Source organism: Vulpes lagopus, chromosome 6 (genome assembly GCF_018345385.1).
Source record: "Vulpes lagopus strain Blue_001 chromosome 6, ASM1834538v1, whole genome shotgun sequence".
NCBI lineage: Eukaryota > Metazoa > Chordata > Mammalia > Carnivora > Canidae > Vulpes > Vulpes lagopus.
Window position 1 is genome coordinate 4743604 of NC_054829.1, and position 21889 is coordinate 4765492.

Below are 21889 nucleotides of genomic sequence, written 5' to 3' on the forward strand. Positions count from 1 at the left end.
GCTGCCTCTTCTTGGAAAGACCTCTTAGGTCGAACCTAAAGTCAGGAAAGAAGTTTTAAAAGTTAAATCCTGTTTTCAAATGTCTTATTCCCTTTAAGAGTATTTTAAACAGTTGGGCATTTTACTTTTTTCTTGAAATTTAACTTAAAATTCAGGTCTTTGATTTAACAAAGCTCCTTCCTGGTCTTTAGGGGCTGAAACTATAAATAAGCTACCCTCCAGCCTCTCTTTGGGTGGGAATGAAGCGTCCGGGGCCCTGAGAGGAAAGAAGCCTGTGGCAGGCAAGGCTGGCTCTGGGCACCCTGTCAGCGCACACTTTCCTGGCTCTGCACGTGGGCCCGGAGAGGCCTTCCTGCTAGGAGCCATAAGGCATGGAAAGACACCGCCCCAGGAACCTGAGAGCTGGTGTTCCAAACTCAGCTCTGCTCCCGGTTGATTTGGTTCCTTTGGGCAAGTCCTTAGATTCTCTGAGCCTCTGTTTTCTTGTAAGTCGAGGGTTTGGTATTAGAGGCAGTCAGGCGGATGCGTTCGTCTGCATGCTCATCCTGACCACCGGTTACTGTGTGATAGACACCTGAGTTACCTGCCCTCTGCCCGCTTGCTCAGCCCACTCATTCACGCAGTAGGTACTCCTTGAGCATCTACTACAAATCACACTGACCCTGGGGAAACAGCTGCCAGAAAGCAGCCCACAACTGTGTCAGGGAGAGTCGGCAGGTAACGATGACAAGCCAGGTGGTGATGAGTGCTATGAGGACAAAGGAGGGGGTTTGCTCAGTGGCCAGGAGGTCATGATGCCAACGCCACAGTTTCATGAGAACTTAATGAGGTGCAACATATAAAGTGGCCTTCGAGGAGTACCTAGTGAGTGTTCAGCAAATGTATGATCTAGAAATCACATTCAGCATGTGATTGTCACATGTCACATGTGAGTGTCACATGTCACTGGTCCTGTATAAGGTAATCTGGAAAATGTGCTTTAAACTGTGTGAGTGTGAAGGGCAAGCATTCTCCCCCAAGGCAGTGTGTGGCATTCAGCCATCACTCAGGTCTGTTCCTTGTCCACAGGGGCGAAGTCTTGGCATGCGGGCCCTGTGTCACACTGCATGGGCACTCAGTGCACCCCTGGGAAACCAATCCCCTGCCTGGGGAAGGCTGTAGCATTCATGGGGCAGCCCCTTCACTCATCCTCTAGTCTGTGTGGCGTGAGCACTGGCTGGCAAAGAAGTAGCCAATCTTCCGAGTAAGGTCAGTTAACTTACTCAGAAGTACTGCTCAAATACCACAGGGCTGGCGTCCTGTCACAGGGAGTACCATAGACTTCCCTCCACGTGGGGCTGAAGGCTGTCATGTAGTGTGACCACAGGTGGAGGAAGGCTGGCCACCTGCTGATTTGTCCTGGCGGTTAGAATTTGCATTTGCCTCCACCCAAGGATGCGTGGAATCTTGCTGCGGCCCTCTCCCCAGGTGGCAGACAGCTACTTGTCATCATTAGGGTGTGAGCAGCGTGAAGCATGCTGTGGTCTCCCAGGACCCCTCTCCAGCAAGAGGTAGTTCCTGTCTCAGCAGGACCACAAAACAGGCATCTTTCCAGGGAGCACTTCTCATGGTGTTGGGTTCCTGGCGCCTGTTCTCTCTCTGACACTGTTCCCACCCCCAGCCAGTGCTCTGGGCCCGAAACTCAGCAAGCTACCAAGTGAAAGCCCCTCTCTCCCCTATCCCTCTCCTGCTGCTGAATGGAAGGGACTCTGCTCAACCTGCCACAAACCCTGGAGCAGGGTCTTTGTTTTTATAGCCCTCCCTGCCTCCTGGCTGCCCCCGACCCAGGCAGCCAGTGCCCCTGGATTTCTGACAACCCGTCCTACTCCCACCCCCCACTGTCACCCTAAAGTCATTGAGGAGTTTTCCATCTAGGGACAAAGGCTTAAACTCCTTCAAAAGCTTCCGGACGTGAGAAAAGCATACATGTTGCAGCCAACCGAGCCTGGGTGTGGATCCCAGCTCCTGTACTCTCTGGGTCTGTGACATGACCCTTAACCTCTCAGAGCCTCGGTGTTTATCTGGAAAGTGCGAAGCTACTGCTTCAAAGTGAAGTAGAGTAGTGTTGACCCATGTCCAGCACTTAGCAGAGCTCCTGCCACATGATACAAACATGTAGTAAACGTTAGCTTTCCCACTTTTTCCTTTTCTGGAAAATGGGAGAGTAGAGCTGCTAAGTATTAGAGATGCCGTGTAAGAAGTCACTCTGGGGGATGCCTGGGTGGCTCAGCAGTTGAGTGTCTGCCTTTGGCTCTGGGCATGATCCCAGGGTCCTGGGATCTAGTCCCACATTGGGCTTCCTGCATAGAGCCTGCTTCTCCCTCTGCCTGTGTCTCTGCCTCTCTCTCATGAATAAATAAAATATTTTAAAAAACAAAAAATGTCACTCTGGGTCCTGCCCCCTCCCTGTGTTTGCTGCACCCTCAGCCTAGGTCCCACTGGTAGCAGAATGGCTGCCACAAGTCCAGGCCTCTTATCAGCATCCCTCACCATCCAGGAGAGAGCATCTGGTCGTTTGAATCAACCACTGTGGCCCAGCCCTGTTGCTGCCTTGGTGGCTGGACGTGTCGGTTTCTCTGCAGACACACTGGCAACAAGATACAAATATCTGGCTTCCAATAACACAGAGCAGACTCTGTCTCACAGGAAAGCTCCCTCGGGATTCCCAGACCGGAAGCTCTGCAGCACACTTGACCGCTGACCTGGGCAGAGTTTAAATGCTCCACATTAGCCACTGAATCTGAACCTGTTGTGTTCCTGCCTCATCCGCCCATCGCCTGGCGCTGGTTTCCATGCGTTTCCACGGCAGCTCCACTTGGCCTGTCACAGCTCTCTCTGCCTAAAGATGCCTTCTGGGCACCTTCCTGCCCAGTCTGTGTCCTCAGCCTACACCTGCGCACTCATACTTCACCATCTGCGGCTTTGGCCTCAGCAGGAGGCCACCCTCTGAACCTGGGGTTTCATTCTGATTGTCTTTGCAGGATGAGCCCAGGCTTCTACAAGAATGTGGTGAAGATTCAGAAGCACGTTACCTTCAACCAAGTGAAAGGCATTTTCGGTTTCACCGACAGTGACTCCATCGGTAAGTAGAGTCCTGTGGCCTGGGGTAAAGTGCTGGCATCTGCCCCCAGGCCCAGCTACCTCTCAGGTAGCAATGTTTGCCCCTCACCTCCCCACAGTGAGCCCAGGGGCAGGTCTTCCCAGGACCCAGCAGAGGTGGTACGATGCCTACAGTCCCATTTCTGGGCCTTGGGGCTGCACTTTGAGGACCATCTGTCGGCCTCTCACCCACTAAGAGGTTTAAAAGTAAGAAAGAAAAGGGTGGGGGTGACGAGTTCCTTTGCATGCTCATGGGGTCCCAGCCAATGTGGGCGGCTCTGATGGAGGCCCAGGGGCTACAGGAGGACCTCCCCTGATGGCCAGGAGCCTCTGTTTACCTGGTAAGAGGATGGGCTTGACCCATAGAGCCCACCCTGCCCACCCTCACAGTCCTGTGGCTTGGCCTCCTCACACACACTCTATGTCCCTCGCCATATACTTCTGTGCCTGTCAGACGCGTCAGCTTTCTCTTTCTAGATGCTTAGCTCCTGAAGCAAAGAATTGATCCCTGAGACTTGTGGGCCTCCTAATCCCCTCCCCTACTTTGTTTTTGGAGTACAGTTCCAGGCCAAGCAGCTGCAAGCCCAGGACAGCATCCCAGCCTGTGCCTGCGAGTTTGCCCTCAAGGAGGGGGCACATCCCAGGGCCCTGTCAGTGAGGGACCTTCCAGGACAAGTGCAGAGAGAAAAGCCATGGAGAGGCCTCACTGGGAGGCTCTTCACATGAGCAAGACCCTTTTCTTTGATGTTTCAGTCAGATTCATTCCTGACAGTTGGGGCATAAACCCTGTGCTTTTGAATGGGTTTTTATCCATGGAATGCTGCTTTTTAATGGGAAGATATCTCAGGGAAGGTGGCCCTCGGCAAGCAGGGAGACAATAGACCTATAAATAGCTGCACACACTGTGCTGCCAGACAGCCGGGATTGACTTCTGGCCCAGCCAACTGCTTGCTGTGAACAGTCCGAGCCTGAATGTCCCCATCTGTAAAATGGGGGCCGTGTGGCACTTTTTCCTAGAGTTGTGAGCAGTAGACAAGCCTGGTGAAGCCCCTGAGCACAGAGCCTGGCACCCACACACGGAATGGCCCCCATGGCTGTGTGTTTTAACAGGGTGCTAGTGGTGGTGGCAGCCATCCACTTGGTCCCCCAGAGAATGACAGGAACCCAAAAATGGGATGTCCCTGAAGTAGGGAGAAGACCCCTGCTAGGAGAAAATATCACAGAGACAGGACTTTCAGGAGAGAAGAGAAGCTATGCCCCAGAATTAGTCCTGTAGCACCAGGCCGGCCCCGCAAATGCCTGGGTGTACCCACATAGCACAGCGGGTGTAGGCTGGCCCTGCACCACTTGTCAGAGGTTACATGAAGGTCAGGGCCCTTTGACCACTTGTGCGAGCCAAAGCAAATAGCAATAGCTGTGTTAACAGCAACATCCAAAATACTGAAAACAACTTTAGGTATCAGGGTATCGTAATTTATAATAATTAAAGGTGAGAAACAAACCATGTGCCCATAGATAGAAACTATCTCAACATTACAGGACACCTTTACAGGACAGAGGGTGTTTAATAACCACATCGTAAATGTCACCGAGTGAGGGAAGGGGTAAGGAAAAAGCTAGATAGAGCATAATCACAACAGAAATGCAGAGAGAAATTAAGGAAACCTGAAAGGAGGCCCTCCCTGGGACTGTAGATTTGTCTCTCCTCCCTACTGTTCTGTGGTTTCAGATTCTCTTGAGTGATGATCACATCTCTAAAGGGGAGAACACCTATTCGTGTTCATCCCTTTTGCTGGATGAATTAACAAAAACAGGAATTGGTGTCATCCGTAAAAATATTTTGTTTATGCTTTCAGGGAAGATCAGCTTTCCTGCCATCCAGGCCGCCCCCTCATTCAGCAACTCATTCCCTCAGATCTTCCGAGACAGGACAGACATCCAGTGCCTCATCCCGTGTGCCATCGACCAGGTCAGGAGGCAGAGTGAGGTGGTCCTCGGTCTGGGGCACTGCACTCTTGGATGGGAAAGGAGGTTTTAAAAGGTGTTGGGTGGGAGTCAATCCTGTTAGCGAGTTGGGGGCCCGGGAGCATCCCGTGGTGGGATGTTCACAGGCCACCAGCCAGCCCATCTCTGCCAGCTGTCCTCAGAGGTCTCTCTCTTCCCCCAGGATCCTTACTTCAGGATGACAAGAGACGTCGCCCCCAGGATTGGCTACCCTAAACCAGCCCTGCTGCACTCCACCTTCTTCCCAGCCCTGCAGGGGGCCCAGACCAAGATGAGCGCCAGCGACCCCAACTCTTCCATCTTCCTCACAGACACCGCCAAGCAGATCAAGACCAAGGTGAGCACTGCCCAGGGTGGAGGAGCAGCCTGTGTACACAGGGCGGAACACGCCCCACACACCTGCACACACACGTGTCCCTCCAGCCTGCTCCGCCACAGCGTTGGGTTCCAGGATCAGTGGCTGCTGCCTGCGACCTTGAGGCGGCCTGTCCCTGGTCCCACCCTGCTCCCAGACTTCAATTTATTCTGTGTCCTTTCATTTAGGCAAAACCTTGGATTTTCCTTCTTTTTCGTCTTCTCTGCATTTCTCACAAACACTCTGCTCTGGAAGCTACGTCGTGGCAGTTTTCTTTAAAGTAAATGATAGAAAATATTCTAGTATGTTTGAGCAACAGCTGTAGTCCAGCAAATGGACCAGGTGCTTTATGTTTTCTGGCTTTATTTCTCACGGTGGGGATAGTGGTGAGTGCCTTTAGAGGGATGAGGGCCAGAGAGGATGACCAGCTTGACCAAGGTGGGGCTTAGGGGCCACATGTTCTCATGGAGACCAGGAGTGGGAGGGTGCCCTTCAACAGGACAGCCCTGTCCAGCCCAGCATGCAGCAGGAGCTCAACAAATATTTGTCCAGTCACCAAAGAAATGAGAATTAGGAATCTGTTTGAGCGTTTTTCTTTCCCAGGGCCTTGCTTCTGTTGCTCGGAGCTGAACTGCCAGTACAAGTACAGGCCCCCCGCTGTCCCACAAAGCTGTCGACATTCTATTTGGAATCAAGTGTGTGTTTGTGGGTGAGACGTTTACAGCGGAAGTGACCAAATCTATTTGAGCTGTGTAAGGCAACCCTCTGAGTCACTGCCCGTGACCCTTCCGAAGTTCCTAGCAGGTTCTGGTTGACAATAGGGAATGTCCAAACCCTCTTCCAGGAAGTGGCCACCGCCAGCTCTGCTACCCTCTCTTGGAAGCCGGTATATTTAGGGCTTTTTCTTCCCCTTTCACTACTTGCTGGAAGTTCCAAAGCATGGAGTATAAAAGAGAGAGAAAGGTTTCTCTTCTCTCCAGAAGAGAAGGCATTTTGTTTGCATTTTTAGTTGTTTTAAAGAAGTTGTTTTTGGGTCTGCCACATTTTTTCTTTTTTTGTTTTTTTGTTTTTTCTTTTTTTTTTTTTTTTTTTTTTTTTTTGCCACATTTTCCCCACTCAGGGACCAGCAAAACCCCGAGGGCAGAGTGGGCAGTGAGCATGAAGTCAGGAAGCACACAGCTACAGAGGCCACCGGGGTTGTGAGCAGCCTGTGAGGCAGGACAGGATCTGGCCAGGCCCTTGTTCTCAGTTCCCACGCCCATCCTCTACTCCAGAATCAGCCTCCACACCGGCCAGGGGCAGGACATCTGCTCCAGCCCTCCCAAAAATAACAGCAGTAGCCTTTGCTGCGTCACCACATGCTCGCCCATGTAATCTCACTGAGTCCTGACAACCGCCTGGGGAGCCGTGTCTATCCTGTAGGCAATGAAACCAAGACTCAGAGGGCCCAGGCAGCTTCCTACATCCACTACTTGGTTGTGGGCACCAGAATGCAGCTACCAGGATCCAAAATGACAGAAGCAAGTGAGAGTGGTGAGGCTGGCACCAGAACCCACTCCTTGGCTGCACAGGCCCTCCTGTGGCCTGGAGTCAGGAGCCCCAGGTTGTCTGCACCCTGCCATTTCACTGCCTTTGGCTAGTGACCTTGCTGTCCTGGGAGACCTCTGCAAAGTGGGCGCAGCTGTACCGATTTCATAGATTCAAGACAAGGCTCTCCTGAGACAGCGTATAACAAGTGCCTGTCAGCTGTAAAGTGCTGCCCAGATCGAACAATTTAGTTCAGAATGACGAGCTGGTCAGCTCCTTTGCAGTAGAGACCAACACAGGCCGGAGGCTGTGGCACCGGCCAGCCTGAGCCCCGCCCGGCCTGAGCCCCGCCCAGCCAGCGCCTCCTGCAGGCAGCCTTGGAGTGTGGAGCCCCCTCTTCTGCGACGTGTCTGTAGCACAGTGCACCAGCCTGGCCGCCCACTTGTGATTTCTGATCACAAGACCCTTTTAGTGGCCACTCGGCCCTGAGGCTGGGGGCTCCTGCAGCCCAGCTCAGCTGTCCCCTTGGATGGTAGCAGCCAGAGCACACCGACTCTTGGAGTTTGGTGGTTGAATCAGGTTCTCCCGTCGCCCCTCAGCCCAGACAGCCTGGCTACGCATAATTTCCTTTTACGCCAGATCACACTGGTTGTACATGTCACTTGCTCTGTCATTGTGGATCCTGGTAGCTGCATTCTAGTTCCCATAGCCAAGGCTGCTCCTCACACCAACCCAAACCCAGTGAGTGAGGCCCCAGCAGCACTGCGGAGTGGCCAGTCCAACATCAGGCAAACGTAAGCTACTGTCAGAAGACTGGTGTCCCAGGAAGGGTCAGCCCGGCTCTGCCATTCACTGCCCCATCCAGGAAGTCCTTGACACTGTGTCCCATTTTCACATATAAGGTGGCGAAAGCAATACGGAAGTCACGGGGGCGTTGGGAATTAAAGGATGTCGTAACGGTGATGCCCACCATTCATGGCGCATCTTCGTGCCATCATTCCCAAGGGGCTCGCCCAGGGAGGAGTATTGTGTGGGTGCCAGCGGCATCCACGCATCCTAGAAAACATACAGTAGGCCCGCCTTTCCTCATCTTGCCCTCAGACCAGTACCAGGAACCGTCCCGGGGCCCTCGGGTTGCCTTCACATCCAGCCCCTGGAGCCCGGGAAGCTCTGTTCTCAGGACTTGCTTCCTGGCCCTGGAGTGTCTTCCCTGAGGCCCAGGAAGAGGCCCCTGTCAGCCCCCAGCCCCTGGCCAAGGGAGCTGGAGCTCGGGAGAGCCCAGAACCGGCACTTTCTCTTCCTGGTTGTAGTCTCCATAGTTCTTGCGGTTTGCTTATGTTGGTTTTATTTTACAACTTGCTCTGTTTTGTGAAGGAGAGGGAAGACGAACATGCACTTGTCTTTATTCTGCTCTCCCAGCGTCCTGCCGTCAGCACTTTCCCTTCACGGGGCGCACGGAGCAGGGGTCCCCACCAGGGGGGTGGGTTTCTCTGGCCTCCCCACTGTCGACCTGCCGCTGTCCGTGCCCCAGAGCATCTAGTTAGTGATCTGTTCTGAGGTCCTGGGGAGGAGGAATAATCATCTCAACCTGGGAACCAACAGCTCCACCCACCCTTTTCCCCATTAACGGAAAATAGGGTGACATTAGTACATAGTGGGTCTCGCATGCTCATGGAAGAAGGTTGAGGATACTGTCGTTTTTGGCTTTTCTTCTCTCTCCCCTTGGCCCTGCTTTCTCCACGATACCTTCAGTGATTCCAAAAACCATTGTGCTAGTTTCTGAGCCTATTTTTCAGCCCCCAAAACTGCCTATTTTCAGGTGGGGCTGCCTGCAGGCACTGTCTCCCTTTGCGCTTCTGGGCTCTGCTCTCCCTTTTGAGCCCCATCCTGTGGCTCCCATTCTCCCAGCTCCCATTCTCCCTTCCTCGGCAGAGAAGGCAGCAGCGACCCTTCCCAGTTGGTCTCTTTTACCCTAAAGGTGGTCTGTGTCCGCCCATCACCTGAGGTCCCTTCCTGCACGTTTCAGCATGGGCAGTGCTTTGGCTTTCCCAGCTCTGTCCTGTGTTTCTTGGGGGGTGGGGTTCAGAATGCGTCCGCCCGCCTTTCCCTGCTTCTCTTCGGTTAGCACCTTCAGTGCCACTTCTCTTCAGTGGCACATACACTGGCTTGACAGACAGGGAGGAACAGTTTGTGGGGCTGCCCCTCCCAACTGTGCACCCCAACCTCCCTGCCCTGGGAGTCACTGGCCCAACTGCAACACTCAGCTCCCAGCCAGTTTCCACGCACATGGCAGCCCCAACCAACTGCTCTTGCTGGCGCAGGTCAACAAGCATGCGTTTTCTGGAGGCAGAGACACCATCGAGGAGCACAGGCAGTTTGGAGGCAACTGTGACGTGGACGTGTCCTTCATGTACCTGACCTTCTTCCTCGAGGATGATGACAAGCTTGAGCAGATCAGGAAGGTAAGCCCACAGGCTGCAGGGTCCAGCTGGCCCCTGGCTCTCTCACGTGGGACATGAGGGGTGGTGGGAGCCCCTCAGGGCCTGGGCCTTGGGGGAGGTCCAGCTGCCTTCAGCCACGCGCCAGGAAGCCTCAGGACAGCTAGTTCACAAAGGAAGTGTCCTGGTGCTGCCTCTTGGCGTGCGGTTTGGGGGAGAAGTATGAAGAGCCCAAAGGATATCTGTAGCCTTTGCCTCGGGTTTTCCAGTCCTCAGAATCTTGCCCACGTAGCAGTCCTAAGAGAGAACTCTCCATAGGAACATGTTTAAAACTGATTACAGTGAAAAATTCAGATCAGACTGTACAGCACTGGGAGGCAGAGAAGCTGGCAGGGTGGGAGGGGGCAGCCAGGCGTCTGGTGTGTGGACGGCGTGGGCAGTTGGTGGGAGTCGTGACCCCCCATCGGGCGGGGTCCTCGGCATTGTAAGAAAAGCAGAGTTTGAGGTGCAGTTTCTTGTACTTGTGAGCGCGGCCCTGCGCCAGGCTTTGCATGGGTACTGCGGGCTGGGCTGGCGCCCGGAGGAGGTGAGGGGTCCAGGCGCGTGGGGCGGCTTGTCATCGTGGTCTGTCTCCTCCGGGGCAGGATTACACCAGCGGCGACATGCTCACCGGTGAGCTCAAGAAGACGCTCATCGAGGTTCTGCAGCCCTTGATCGCCGAGCACCAAGCCAGGCGCAAGGAGGTCACCGACGAGATAGTGAAAGAGTTCATGACTCCCCGGGAGCTGTCCTACGACTTTCAGTAACGCTCCTTTTATATGTGCTTATAAAGAGATGTAATTTACCAGTAATTCCAGCCCAGTCAAATCAGCACGACCCGTAGGCTCTGCCACACGGTAATTACTGGCCTGGTGTCTGTAAGCCCTGTGTGCGTATCAGTACTGTTTCCTCCCGTGACGTCCTCCTTTCTGTCTCCTGTGGGCAAAACCTTTGGGGGTTTTGGGGTGATCGGGCTCCAGCTAACATTTCGTGGTTAGACAGTCCAGCTGGAGTCTCTCCCACAGAGCAGTCCCCACGTGTGGGGCTGTCCCCTGGCCAGTCTGCGGGGTCCACAGGACAGCTCCTGCCGTTCCCCACGTTCTCTTCAAACTTGCTCTCTGGAAGAATATGGAGTCTGTATGTACCTGGAATCTAAACGGCATTATCGTAAATTAAAACATGTTTTGGAAAGTGTATGTCAGGGAGTATAACGGGCACAGATGTATTTCAGCCTGTGTCTAAAAATATTTAAGAGAAGAATTGGCAGCTGATAGCTTTGTGACGTGTTTGGCTGAGAGCACCCCCAGCTTGAAAGCTGCTTTTCATGTGGAATATTGGCCCGAGTTGGCCGGGCTTTGTTAAATTGAGCTTTCTGTGGGCAAGACTCCGGTTCACTTACCACGCTCCACACCATGCATGTACCGCACTCCAGAAATCATGCTTCTCCCTGAATATACTAATACTTGGTTTCCACCAGATGATCCTCCACACTCCGCCCTGAAAGCCAGTGGCCACTGCACGCTGGTTGTGCCAGATGCTGAGGGGTCTGTTGTCTTTGCAGATGCTTTTGTTTTGACACTTGACTGGCGAGGAAGTCTCTCTGCACAGAGCAGTGCCCTGGGGCAGGTGGATGTAGCTAGAAAGTGCGGCAGCCCTCAAAGCCCTGAGCGGCGCGTCCACGGGAGGCCTGGTTAATCGTGCGCCCTGTGGAGTTTGGAAAAGCAGAAGACCTATCTCAGGGAAGGCCCTTGGTTGAGGTGTCTGTGCTTTCTGGAGGTGCAGGGTCCACTCCCTCATGTCACTTGTTGGCGTGAATAAACTTCCTTCAGTCCTGCGTGTGTGGCCGTTTTCTGTTGGGGGTTCAAGGAGGGAGCAGGCCCCTGTGCTGCACCTGCTGCCGAGCGCTGTGGGCCATCCGAGGGCAGCCCTTGAGTCCTCCAGGCCACCTGGGAGTGATGTGTCTCAGTGAGCAGCTGTCCTCCGCAGACAAGGGCGCGGCCACAGGGTGGGCAGCGGCGGGGCTGGGTGGTGCAGGAGCCAGGCTGGGGTCTGAGCTGAGCTGCCCGTCCAACCGAGGCCCTGCCGGGATGGGCCCCATGCTCCCTCTCCCTGCCCAGCCTTACTTGCCGGTGGGGAAACGGAGGCTCGAGAGAGGGCAGTGGGATTTGTCCAAGGCCACACTGTGTTTGTGACAGAGCAGGCCTGTCCTGCCTCTTGCTGTCTCCACACACACAGACGGACCATTTGACAAATGAGGGCACCGAGGGTCCCACCCTGGGAGGTGCTCAGGTACCAGTGTGTGGCACAGCCTCATCCGTCTCCTCCCCCACTTCCACGCCCACTGACCAGAGCCCCAGTCCTGATTACCTGGTGGCTGTGGCCCTCCTCAGCTAAAGGACATCCCATCTCTCCCTGCCCCCATATCCCGGGTGCACTGTGCAGATAAAACGAGGGGCCACATGGCAAGTCCCCAGGGCAGCAGGGCAGCAGTGGCTGTCGGCATTGGGGCTGCAGGAGGGAGGGGTTGTGGCCCCTCACAGGCCAGCTCCTCCCACATAGGCTATGTGACTTTGGGCAGGCCACCTAACCTCTGGGGACCCCCACCCCCTCCCTGGAGCAGAAGACTAATGATACCTCATGTTTCAGCCTTAGCAGCAGCAGCAGATCCCTGGCTCAGAGGTCAGGTGACTCACAGAATGGTCACTGCTGGGAAGGGCCACAGCCACTTCCAGCCCCCAGTTTGGTGAGAAACAGGATCTAGGGGATCCCCTAGAGATCCCCAGGTTAGGACCAACCAGTGCAACAGCGCAGCAGGTGTTGGCAGGAGGTGTAGCGTGGGGACTCCTGCCAGAGGAGCTCCGATTGCCCTTGTGGGTGGGTCAGGTCCCCCAGGCTGTGAGGACAGCGGCTGAGCCGTGGCTGGGCACAAGGCACAGTGGGCACTGGGAGCACACTGCCAAGGACACACAAGACGAGAACAGAAGGGGGCTCCCGGCCATCAGACAAGTCCTGGGGACTTGTGCCCCTAGGCCCCTCCCAGAGGCCCATGATTCTCCCATCGGCCGGAGACTGCCCATTGTCTCCCGCTGGGAATTTCAGGTGCAGCCTGGACTTTGTTACCGCAGCCGGATTGATGGGAAGACCCAGCTGGGCCCGCCTTCTCTTCCCCATTTTTAAAGGAGGCCTGGGTCGGCCCTCCATTGGGCCTTGCCACCTGGAAGCTGTGGGGAGCATGAGGACGTGGGATGTGGGACATGGGACGTCCTGCAAAGCCAGTTGCTCACCGTGGGCGGGGCCAGCTGCTCAGTGACCAGGAGTCCCCACGCTCCCAGCTGTGCCCGGCAGAGCCCAGAGCACTGCCCAGAACTCTCCTCCCAAGGCTAAAGCAAACAGGCCCCCCAGTCTTCTTGCCAAAAATGGATCTGGGGGTCAGGGTTTTGATGACCTAGCAACCTTTCATTAGCACCTGGCTAGAACAGCATCTTTAACTTGTTAGCACCTGGCTAGACTGTGTCTATAACTTGCAACCGGATGAACTTTTAGGAATCTAGAGCAGGGCTTCATTGCACACCCCCTGAGCACCTAACTATGTGCTAGGCCCTGTGCCGGAGAGTCCAAATCAGACCCGTGCTGCCCTCAGACAGCTCACAGTCTTGGGTGGAGCAGGATGATGGGTGGCGGGCAGATGAGGGACCCCACAAGGAGCGAGGGCCCTATGGGAGCCTGAAAAGCAGCCTTGTGGTCAAGCAGGGAGAGCTTCCTGAAGGAGGTGATGCCTGGGATGTGGAGTCAGGAGGGAAGGGTGCTCCTGGCGGAGAGCTCTGGGTGTGAGCAAACGCTTGGGTCAGTGGGACAGGAGGGCCCACCCTGTGTCCTGGGAGAGAGTTGTGTTGAGCCAGAACTGGTCCCTCAGTCCAAAGACATGGCCAAGGCCAGCATCAGTGAGTATGATGGAGGCAGGTGTTGGCTGGCTTTGCCAGAGGGCTGTACCTGCCAGCCCTGGCCCCGATGTCCCCCCCCCCGCCCCCATTACTGGAAGCCACGTGGTGCCACCAAGAGGACTTCAGAAGTGCGGGTGTGAGGCCCCCACCACCCCTGCCGCCGAGGGCAGGCCAGCCCCGTCTCTGAGCTGTTCGCTCACCTGGTGTCAGGCTGTTGTGATGACCTGCGCGAGGGACCGGCTCCCAGCAGTGCTCAGGACACACACCCCCTCCCGCCCCACTCCAGGCCCCTGTGGAAAGGTGGCTCACGGCCAAATGTCTGGGCAACCGAGGGGCCAGGAACTGGAACGGGCTGGAACCCAGTTTCACTCAGAAAGGGGTTGGTTTGGGATGGGGCTGCTGAGGAGAGCAAGCCTCCCGCTGAAGACGCAGTGGCCTCCCATGGCAGGGCTCAGCGCCCCGAAGGCCCAGTGGGGAGAGCCAGCCCGAGTGCTGGGCCTCGGTGTGCCTGTCTGTGTAGTGGGGACATTGGCCACACAGGTCTGGAGGGCTTGGCCTCTGAGGATAAGCCGGCGGCCCGCCCCACAGAGCACCACTGAGCATGCCCAAAGGTGGTTTATTGTCACAGCTCCCCGCTGAGTCTCTGGGACCCCCATCAGGACAGGGTGCGTGAGCAGGCCCGGCGTTGCCTCTGAGCAGCAGCCTGCTGCAGGGGAGCAAGCCGAGGAGAGCCGAGTGGGGGCCTCGCGGGGAGGGCGGCCAGTGGGCGGCCGGCAGGGGTGACGAGGGAGCTGTGACTCCGATGGCATCTCCGCTCTCAAACCACTCCGAGCGACGGCCCACTCCTCCCTGGCTCCAGCGACCCTCAGGCCAACCCCAGGCTGGTGGCAGATGGGCCCCTCGACGTCCTCGGGGTGCGTAGCCGGGCAGGCGAAGCCCCGAGCACGGCTGATCTGGGTGTCCCGGCGGCTCGGTGGGGCCCAGACCCCAACACGCTCTGCGCCTCCGCCAGCACTACGACGTCTGGGAGCCGCGGGCGGGCTGGCGCCGGGGGCGTCGGGCTGGCTACGTGGACAGGCCCCGGATGAGCCTCAGCACGGCCTCGTAGGTGACGAAGACCACCATGTTGACGGGGAAGGCGCGGCAGCAGTTGAGCGTCAGCCCCTTGAAGAGGACTCGCGGCCCCTCCTCGCGGACGCTGGTCACCACGCAGTGCAGGAGGCCCCGGTAGCGCCGCTGGCCCTGCCCGTCCGCCTGCAGGCGCGACTTGATCACGTCCATGGGGGTGGCCACGGCCCAGGCCAGGACCCCGGCGCAGCCCCCGGCCAGCAGCACGCCCAAGACATCTGCGGGGGCAGGGGGGTGCCGAGCGCCTCAGCCGCCAGCCAGAGCAGGGTGGCCAGGGCAGGGCCTGGGTGACCCGCGCAGAGTTCCCCACCCTGGGAGTTGCCGCGCCTGCTCTCTCGGCCCGATCCCCGCTGTGCCTGTCCCCCCTCTGCAGGCCCCGGGCCCCCACTCACCTGGCTGGCTGCGGCCAGCGGGGGTGAGCTGCTCGCAGAGGATGGTGTAGGACAGGAAGTAGGTGGCGAAAGAGTGGCCGTCCCGGAAGAGCAGGGCCGAGCTGCCCTTGTAGAGACCCCGCAGCCCCTCCTCACGGGCCACCGTGGCCAGGCAGTGCAGTGGCCCTCGGTACTTGGGCCCGGACACCAAACCCGCAGGGGGTGCAGGACACATGGGGGGCGCGGCCGTCGGCCCCGAGGCCGAGGGGCGCCGCTGCTGTGTCTGCGTCTGCAGCCGGACCTTGGCCACCTCGGTGGGCGAGGTCAGGAACACCTGGAGCGGGAGTGGGGGGCACCTAAGGAGGCGCCCGCGGGCCAGGCCTCCCTTAGCCCCTCACTGCCTGCGGAACCCCCCGGGGGGCTCGGACCCCAAGAAGCTGCTGGCCCGGCTGTCCCGGAGCAGCAGGGCTCAAAGCCAGTGCTCGCTGTTGCAGCACGCTCCGCGGGCACAGGGCGGCCTCCATACACCAGGGGAGTTGTGCAAACACGTGGGACTCAGGCGCGTGGGCGTGGTTATCACATAATTAATATGTGGATGTCACGCGTGTATTAGGTAACGATGTAAGCTTCTAGTGTGAGAGTAACACAATACTAAATACTTAATAACGATAACATCGTCCTACTAATGTTACCCACAGCGCCGGCTGGGGGCCTGACACCCCTCACCCTCGGGATCGCCACCACCCCTCTTAATGGGTGAAGAGACCAGAAGCCCAGAGAGGCTCCCCCGCTTGCCCCAGGTCACGCAGCTGCCGAGAACCCACTGAGCCCTGACCCACAGCTCCCGGCCCTCATGCAGTCCGTGCGCTGCCCCAGCCTCAGTTTCCCCCTGTGCTGGGCTGGGGGCGCCTCTCGGCCTCTCCCAACCCTGCAGTCCTGAGGTCCCCCGCGCCCCCACCCTACTCACGCGGACCACGCCAGAGGCAAATCCTGACAGCGTGATGTCGGTCTTGGCGGGCTTGGCGTCGGGGCTGCCGTAGCGAAATCGGCAGATGTGCGCGAGGCAGTGGCGGTAGGTGCCAAAGGACACGGACGAGATCAGGGACACGGTGCACACGGGCAGCGAGAGGCCTCGGTAGAAGCCCCGCAGCTGGCGGGCGGACACACAGGACCCGAGGGCCCGAGTCAGGAGGCCCGGCCGGGGAGAGGGCTGGGGCTGGGCCCTGCTCTGGCCTCCCTGGCCGGGGGTCCTCGGGCCCGCCTCCGGCTGCCAAGGCTCTCAGCGTCCCCGGCTGTCACTTCCGAGGTTATGTGAGGGGATGAAGAGACAGAGGGCCAGGCTGGACCTGGGACGGCTATTTGATGAGGAGGAGGAGGAGGACGTTGGATAGCATGCTTTATTGTTGCTATTTTTGCATTTGTTCACCCTCCGACCAGCATCCCCTGGACCAGGCTCTGAGCTGGGCGCTGGGGACACCTAACGGCTCCACCCAGCACGGCTTTCAAGGGGTGCCCCTCCTCGAGGGGACAAACGCAAACGCCTGAGGGCCCTCCCTGACCATCAGAGGCCCCAGAGGCCACCTGCAGGCCCTCCCCTGAAGGCGGCACCCCCTCTGTGCCGACGCCTGGCTCTCGTCCTCAGAGAAAGCAGCAGGCCATCCGGAAGATGACAGAGCTGAGCCTGCCCTGGGTGGTGGGCGGGCCCGGGGTCTGAGGCCCTGACCTCCCCCTGCCCATTACCCGGGGCCCAGGCCTACCCGCTCTCGGCGATACGTGTCCCACACGCAGTGCCCGATGCCCCTGTACTTGGGCTCTGTCTGGATCTTGACCTGTGAGAGAAGCAGGCTTCAGGGAGGGGTGGGTGCAGGAGACCCGGAGGGCAGCCTAGTCCCAGGGGCCTTCGGGCGGCCGGTGGAGGCCTGGCTGTTGCCGTACCTTCACCGTGTCCAGGGGGTAGCCCACAGCAACACCGCAGACACCTGCAAGGAGGTGCAGGGGGAGCAGGTGAGGAGGGAGGCAGGGCCGAACCCCAACCCGCTCCCGCTGGCAATCAGCCCACCCGTCTGTCCACACCATGTCTCATCAACCCTGAGCACATTGATGCAGAGAAGGAAACGGAGGCTCAGCCAAGCTTCTAGCAGTTTCTCCTGGGTCTTGGCTGGGGAAAGCCAGGGACGCTCCATGGCCTCAGCTCAGGGGCCACATTTTGGGAGAGCCTCTGCCCCGACACCTGCTGGGCCGTGTCTCCAGGCCGGGCAGCCTGTGATGGGCCTGCCTTCCAGCTGCGGGGGGTGTGTGGAGTGAGGCACAGACCACCCAAGGCCAGGAGGTGGGAAAGCCCAGGTCACCCAGGGCTCTGGGAGGGATTGCCTGGAACCACAAGTCTGAGCGGAACAGAACAGAGTGGGATGTGAGGCTTCCCAGACCAGGGCCCTCTCCCTGCGAAGGGCCGGGTGCCACCATCCTGTTCTTTCTCCTTTCCTGACACCAGAGCCTCAGTCCGAGCCCTGGGCACTGCCATGGGGAGCCCAGAGAGCCACAGACCCCTGGGGTTACATACCCTGGGGGCCACCTGAGGGCCATAAGGCCCTTGGGGGCTCTGCCCTAATCACTAGGCATCCCGGGACTCGAGGAATGCACATGAATGAATGATCGAGTGCGGAGTGAGTGAACAAAGCAAATGAAGCAAAGGACCGACTGGATGACTTGGTTCGAATTCCCCTCCTTGACCCTCACACAGACCTCACCAAACTCCTACTCGTCCATCAGAGCCCCGCCACGCCATCGCCTCCTCTCTGGAGCCCTCCCTGACCCCTGCATCTGGGCTGCCTCTGTGCTGGAAAACATGTTGATCAGAGTCCCCGTCACGTGGTCTGGCTGCTGTCCCACGCGTGCCATGCCTGTCCTCCACAAGGACAAGCCCAGGTCTGACCTGGCCCAGAGCAGACACGGGACTCGAGAGCCCTTCGTGGCTCTGTGATCTTGGCCAAGTCAAGCCCCCTCTGTGAGCCTCCTCCTTGGGGGGCTGACATCCAGGGCGGCAGCTGGCCTGGGGCCTCAGCAGGGTGCCCGGTGAGGCCAGGGCTCCCGTGTGTCCTGGGTCAGCACTGCCCCCCCCGCCCCGGGGGGAGAGCACCCCACACCATTCCTGGGAGTATCGACCAGCACCCACTGCTGTTTCACAAGACCTGCAAGGCCAAGGGGGCCTCACCAAACAGGCTTCCCGGCTGCAGGATCTAGGGCCCGGTGGGGGGGAGCCCGGCCCCAGCCTGTTTCCCAGCGGGCCAGTTATCTCCCTGGACTCGCCTTTCGCAACCAGCGCTGACCCCAGGAGGGACAACAGCTTGGGAGGCCGGCAGCTGGACAGCGCAGCCAGCCGCGGGTGGGGGGCTCGCAGGGCCTCCCCCCTTCCCCAGCCCACCCCCTGCAGCTCGGGTTTCTGGCCCCAGGCCTGCTTGTCCTCACTGTCCACCCCGCCCGGGCCCTCCGTTCCGACCGCAGCTCAGCCAACCTTCCCCACACCGATGGCTGTGAGCCCCCCAACCCCCCCAGCCCCGCCGCCGTGGGCCCGCAGGCCGAGACGTCAGGCCCGTGCAGACCCCCCACCCCGTGCCCCCTCCCAGCACCTGCGGCTGCACCAGGTCCTGACCACTTCCGGCGCCCCTCGAGCCCCTGCCCTGGGGGACTACTGTCGGGGCCCAGCACACCCAACTCCCCATCTGTTACCTCCGATGGCTCCAGCAACAAAATCCATGGACAGCGCAGGGGTGGGGGAGGCCCTGGGGTCTGCCTGCCTGCCAGCAGTCGTGCCACCGCCGGGGTGGCCTCAACAGCAGCTTGTTAGCTCCTGGGCGACCTTAAATACCGGGGCCGGGGGAGGGACAGGACGCAGAAGCCCGCTGACCAGTGGTGTTGAAGGCAGAGGCCGTGCGGTCAATGCCCAAACCCAGGCACCGGGCAGCTGGACTCCCTCCCCCCCCCCGCCCCCCCCCCCCGACGACCCTTGTCCCAGTGCCCTTGGGACCCAGGTGTCAGGAAGTGTGTGAGAGGCCACAGGCTGGCTGTCCACACTGCCTGCGGGGCTGGGCCCCAGGCCCGGTCCAAACACCTCCGGGGACGTCCCCTGCCAGGCCCAGGCTCAGGCCTCTGTGGCGTCCTCAGGGGTCCTCTGGGTTCCTCCTGCCCGGGACCCCTCGAAGCTCCATCCTCATTCCCTCAGCAAACATCATGTGAGCTGGGGGGAGCTGAGGCTGCAGTGAGGCGGCTAAGAGCCCGTCCTGTCCTCAGGGGGCTCCAGCCGGCGGGAGGGAGTGGGGGCGAGCACGGGCAGCTTGCACGAGCCCCCCCTTGCCCCACGGCGTGCAAATACCGGTCACAGCCCAGCGTCTGCTCCATGCCCTTCCCGCTGCCCCAGTCCCACGGTCCCACGCCGTCCCTGTGCACCCCATCTGTCTGCTGCTCCCCGGCCCCCGCCGGGCCTGTCTCTGCTCAGTCCCCAGCGCCCAGCACTGACCAGGGCTCCCTGAGCGAGGGGCCCACAGCTAGGGACCAGAAGCCAGGGCTGCTGACTGGGCCTCTGACTAAGGCCAGGCCCTTTGGAAGGAGAAGGGACCCCCACAAGAGGCAGCTTCCACCTGCTGGATGCTTGCAACCCTCGTAAAAAAATCAGTGACCCCTGGCAGTGCGCCCCATCTACAGTTTACCAAGCACTTCTCCTTCACCGGCTCCTGGGGTCCTCATCACAGCCCCCGGAGGAAAGCAGGGCTGAGGGTCCCCATTTTACAGATGGAGCCACGGAGGCCAACAAAGGGGATGTGCCAAGGCCGTGCAAGTGGCAGGGCTGGATGGGATGGCCGGACACTCTGGAACAAGCAGCCCCTTTCTGATGCCAGGGGCCAGGCCCTGGTGCCCGTGAGCTTTGCCCCCATGGCTGTCACCCAGTGGGCCCTCCTAGGGGCTTCACACGTGCTCCCATATGACCCACATGGCAGTGCTGCAAGGTGGCCACGGGGACACTCAGGCTTAAGGAGGCTATGCACCTGCCCAGGGTCACACAAACAAGGTCCCGCTGAGCAGAAAGCTGGCAGGACCGGCGAGGAGGGCCAGGTGTTGATGTCACTGGGCTCAGACAGCCTTGTCCCAGTGGCCCTCGGTCAGGGACCGTGTGTCTCCCTATTTTCTTGTCTTCTGCTGGGTGGACACAGGCCGGCCTTGACCAGGCCGGGTGCTGATGGAGGGGCAGCCCCAGCCCCGCCGCCCAGCCACTGCAGGGTGAGGGGAGGACAAGTTGGCAGTAGCAGCTGCCACGCAGAGGGCAGAGGGCACAGGGCAGGATGCAGCCCGCGCAGGGCCGATCCCGATGCCCAGCCTGGCCTTTAGATAGACGCAGCTCAGCGTCTGCCTGCATTCAAACCCCAGTGGCTCCGAGACCACAGCAGTAACCACAGACAGGAGTCCCTGCCCCGTGGTTCTTACGTTCTAGGGACAGGGACAGATCGCCAATAGGTGAGATGACAAGGGCACAGGGGCTGCCGGACAGCAGTGAGTGCCAAGGACAGAGCAGAGGAGGGAGGAGACAAGGGGCGTGTGGGGCCGCCCACACGGTGACATACTAGACCAGAGTGTTTTCCCTGGTCACCTCCCCGGTGACCGAAGCCAAGTATCGCCGGCCCTTTGTCTCCCAAACAAACATGCTCAGACTTCACCCTTCTCCGAAGCAGACACGGGAGACAGGCCACCCACCCCACCCTTCGGGGCTGTGGTTCGGGTCAGAAGTTCCCCACCCGGCTGTGAGCTTCGGGCGGGCAGGGCCGGGCCAGACCGCCCCTGAGCCCACAGCACCCAGCACGGGACGGCCACCCTGGGGAGGCTGGGGGAATAAAGCTGCGAGACAGCAAGTCGTGGAATGGGTGGGCGGGCGGGCGGATGGATGGATGGACACGTGGGCAGATGAAAGATTGGATGAATGGGTGGATAGATGGATAGACGGAGGGAGGGATGGACAGACAGATGGGCCGAAGGATGGGCAGGTGGATGGAGGGGGCGGCGGGGTGGGGGCGGATGGATTGACAGTCCACGATACAAATGAATGAACAGAGTCAGCGTGGGGTCACCTGCTCACACTTGGCTCCACCTGACACAGGTAGAACGAGGCCGCGGGGTGGCTGGGCAGGCAGGGGTCTCGGCGGGGGGAGAGCTCAGGAGGGACGCCCACAGCCTGGGTTCAGCTCCGGGCTGCGCCTCTCCCAGATGTGTGGCCTCGGGCCTGTAGTGTCACCTCTCCGGGTCTTGCAGGGATGGCAGGAGGCAGGGCCCATGGGGAGCCTCCCGTGCCGCTCCTCTCCATCAGCACCAAGGCCGGCTTCAGGCCCTCCTCCGCCACCGCCCGGCCGTCCTCAAGGAGGAGACTGACATCGCACAGGAAACCCAGCCCTGGGCTGCCGCAAAGGGCTCTGGGAACAGGGCGCGGCGCTGGCCCCACTGCACACACAGACTTGCCAGCAGCCAAGGGGCTTGACACATCCCAAAATGTGTTTTTACATTTTATAAGAAAAGAATAACTCTAAGTTGTTTTTTTAAAGAATCTAGACGGAAGAGAGAGAGCACAGAAAGTGAAAGCCCCACAGGCCAGGTCTGGGTCCTGCTTTCTAGTCAAGGACAAGCAAACACCACATTTTCTTTTTTGTTGCTTTTTTGGCTTGTTTTTTTTGTTTGTCTTGTTTAGCACAGGGAGAGGGAGGGGGACACCTGGGTGGCTCAGAGATTGAGCATCTGCCCTCAGCTCGGGGCATGATCCTGGAGTCCCGGGATCGAGGTCCGCATCGGGCTCCCTGCATGGAGCCTGCTTCTCCCTCCTCCTGTGTCTCTGCCTCTCTCTCTCTCTCTCTCTCTCTCTCTCTCTGCATCTCTCATGAATAAATAAATAAAATCTTTAAACAACAACAACAA

At 58.9% G+C, this 21889-nt stretch overlaps 2 protein-coding genes across 7 annotated transcripts in view; one reads left to right on the plus strand and one right to left on the minus strand.

The window, feature by feature from the left end:
• Positions 1-11335, plus strand: part of WARS1 (tryptophanyl-tRNA synthetase 1) — a 34285-nt gene extending 22950 nt beyond the window's left edge. For 4 of the 5 annotated variants that reach the window (XM_041758181.1, XM_041758180.1, XM_041758183.1 and 1 more), the window contains 6 exons: positions 3021-3121; positions 4995-5107; positions 5306-5479; positions 9346-9486; positions 10107-10264; positions 11063-11335. In XM_041758181.1, coding sequence (XP_041614115.1) covers positions 3021-3121; positions 4995-5107; positions 5306-5479; positions 9346-9486; positions 10107-10264; positions 11063-11084 — 709 coding nt within the window. In that variant the 3' untranslated portion in view covers positions 11085-11335. Of the gene's footprint in view, positions 1-3020; positions 3122-4994; positions 5108-5305; positions 5480-9345; positions 9487-10106 lie in introns of all 5 variants that reach the window. The other variant, XM_041758184.1, reaches the window with a different exon arrangement.
• A 2709-nt stretch (positions 11336-14044) lies between these two features.
• Positions 14045-18802, minus strand: SLC25A47 (solute carrier family 25 member 47). Of its 2 annotated transcripts, XM_041760285.1 has the most exons (6): positions 18668-18802; positions 16877-16920; positions 16699-16770; positions 15909-16091; positions 14963-15275; positions 14045-14788 (listed from the first exon to the last, which is right to left on the minus strand). In XM_041760285.1, the coding sequence occupies exons 1-6, from the start codon at positions 18693-18695 to the stop codon at positions 14508-14510; spliced, it is 921 nt and encodes a 306-aa protein (XP_041616219.1). In that variant the 5' UTR covers positions 18696-18802; the 3' UTR covers positions 14045-14507. The 2 variants fall into 2 exon arrangements, with proteins under 2 accessions (XP_041616219.1, XP_041616220.1); XM_041760286.1 differs by lacking the exon at positions 16877-16920 and having other exon boundaries at positions 18668-18766.
• Between the last annotated feature and the right edge of the window lie 3087 nt (positions 18803-21889).

Excerpts from the sequence above, each read along its gene's own strand:
- SLC25A47 (XM_041760285.1), bottom strand. The coding sequence starts at position 18,695 with ATGGATTTTGTTGCTGGAGCCATCGGAG. Across the intron at positions 16,921-18,667 it reads TGTTGCTGGAGCCATCGGAG|GTGTCTGCGGTGTTGCTGTG; the intron begins GTAACAGATGGG and ends ACCTCCTTGCAG. Across the intron at positions 16,092-16,698 it reads ACACGTATCGCCGAGAGCGG|CTGCGGGGCTTCTACCGAGG; the intron begins GTAGGCCTGGGC and ends TCCGCCCGCCAG.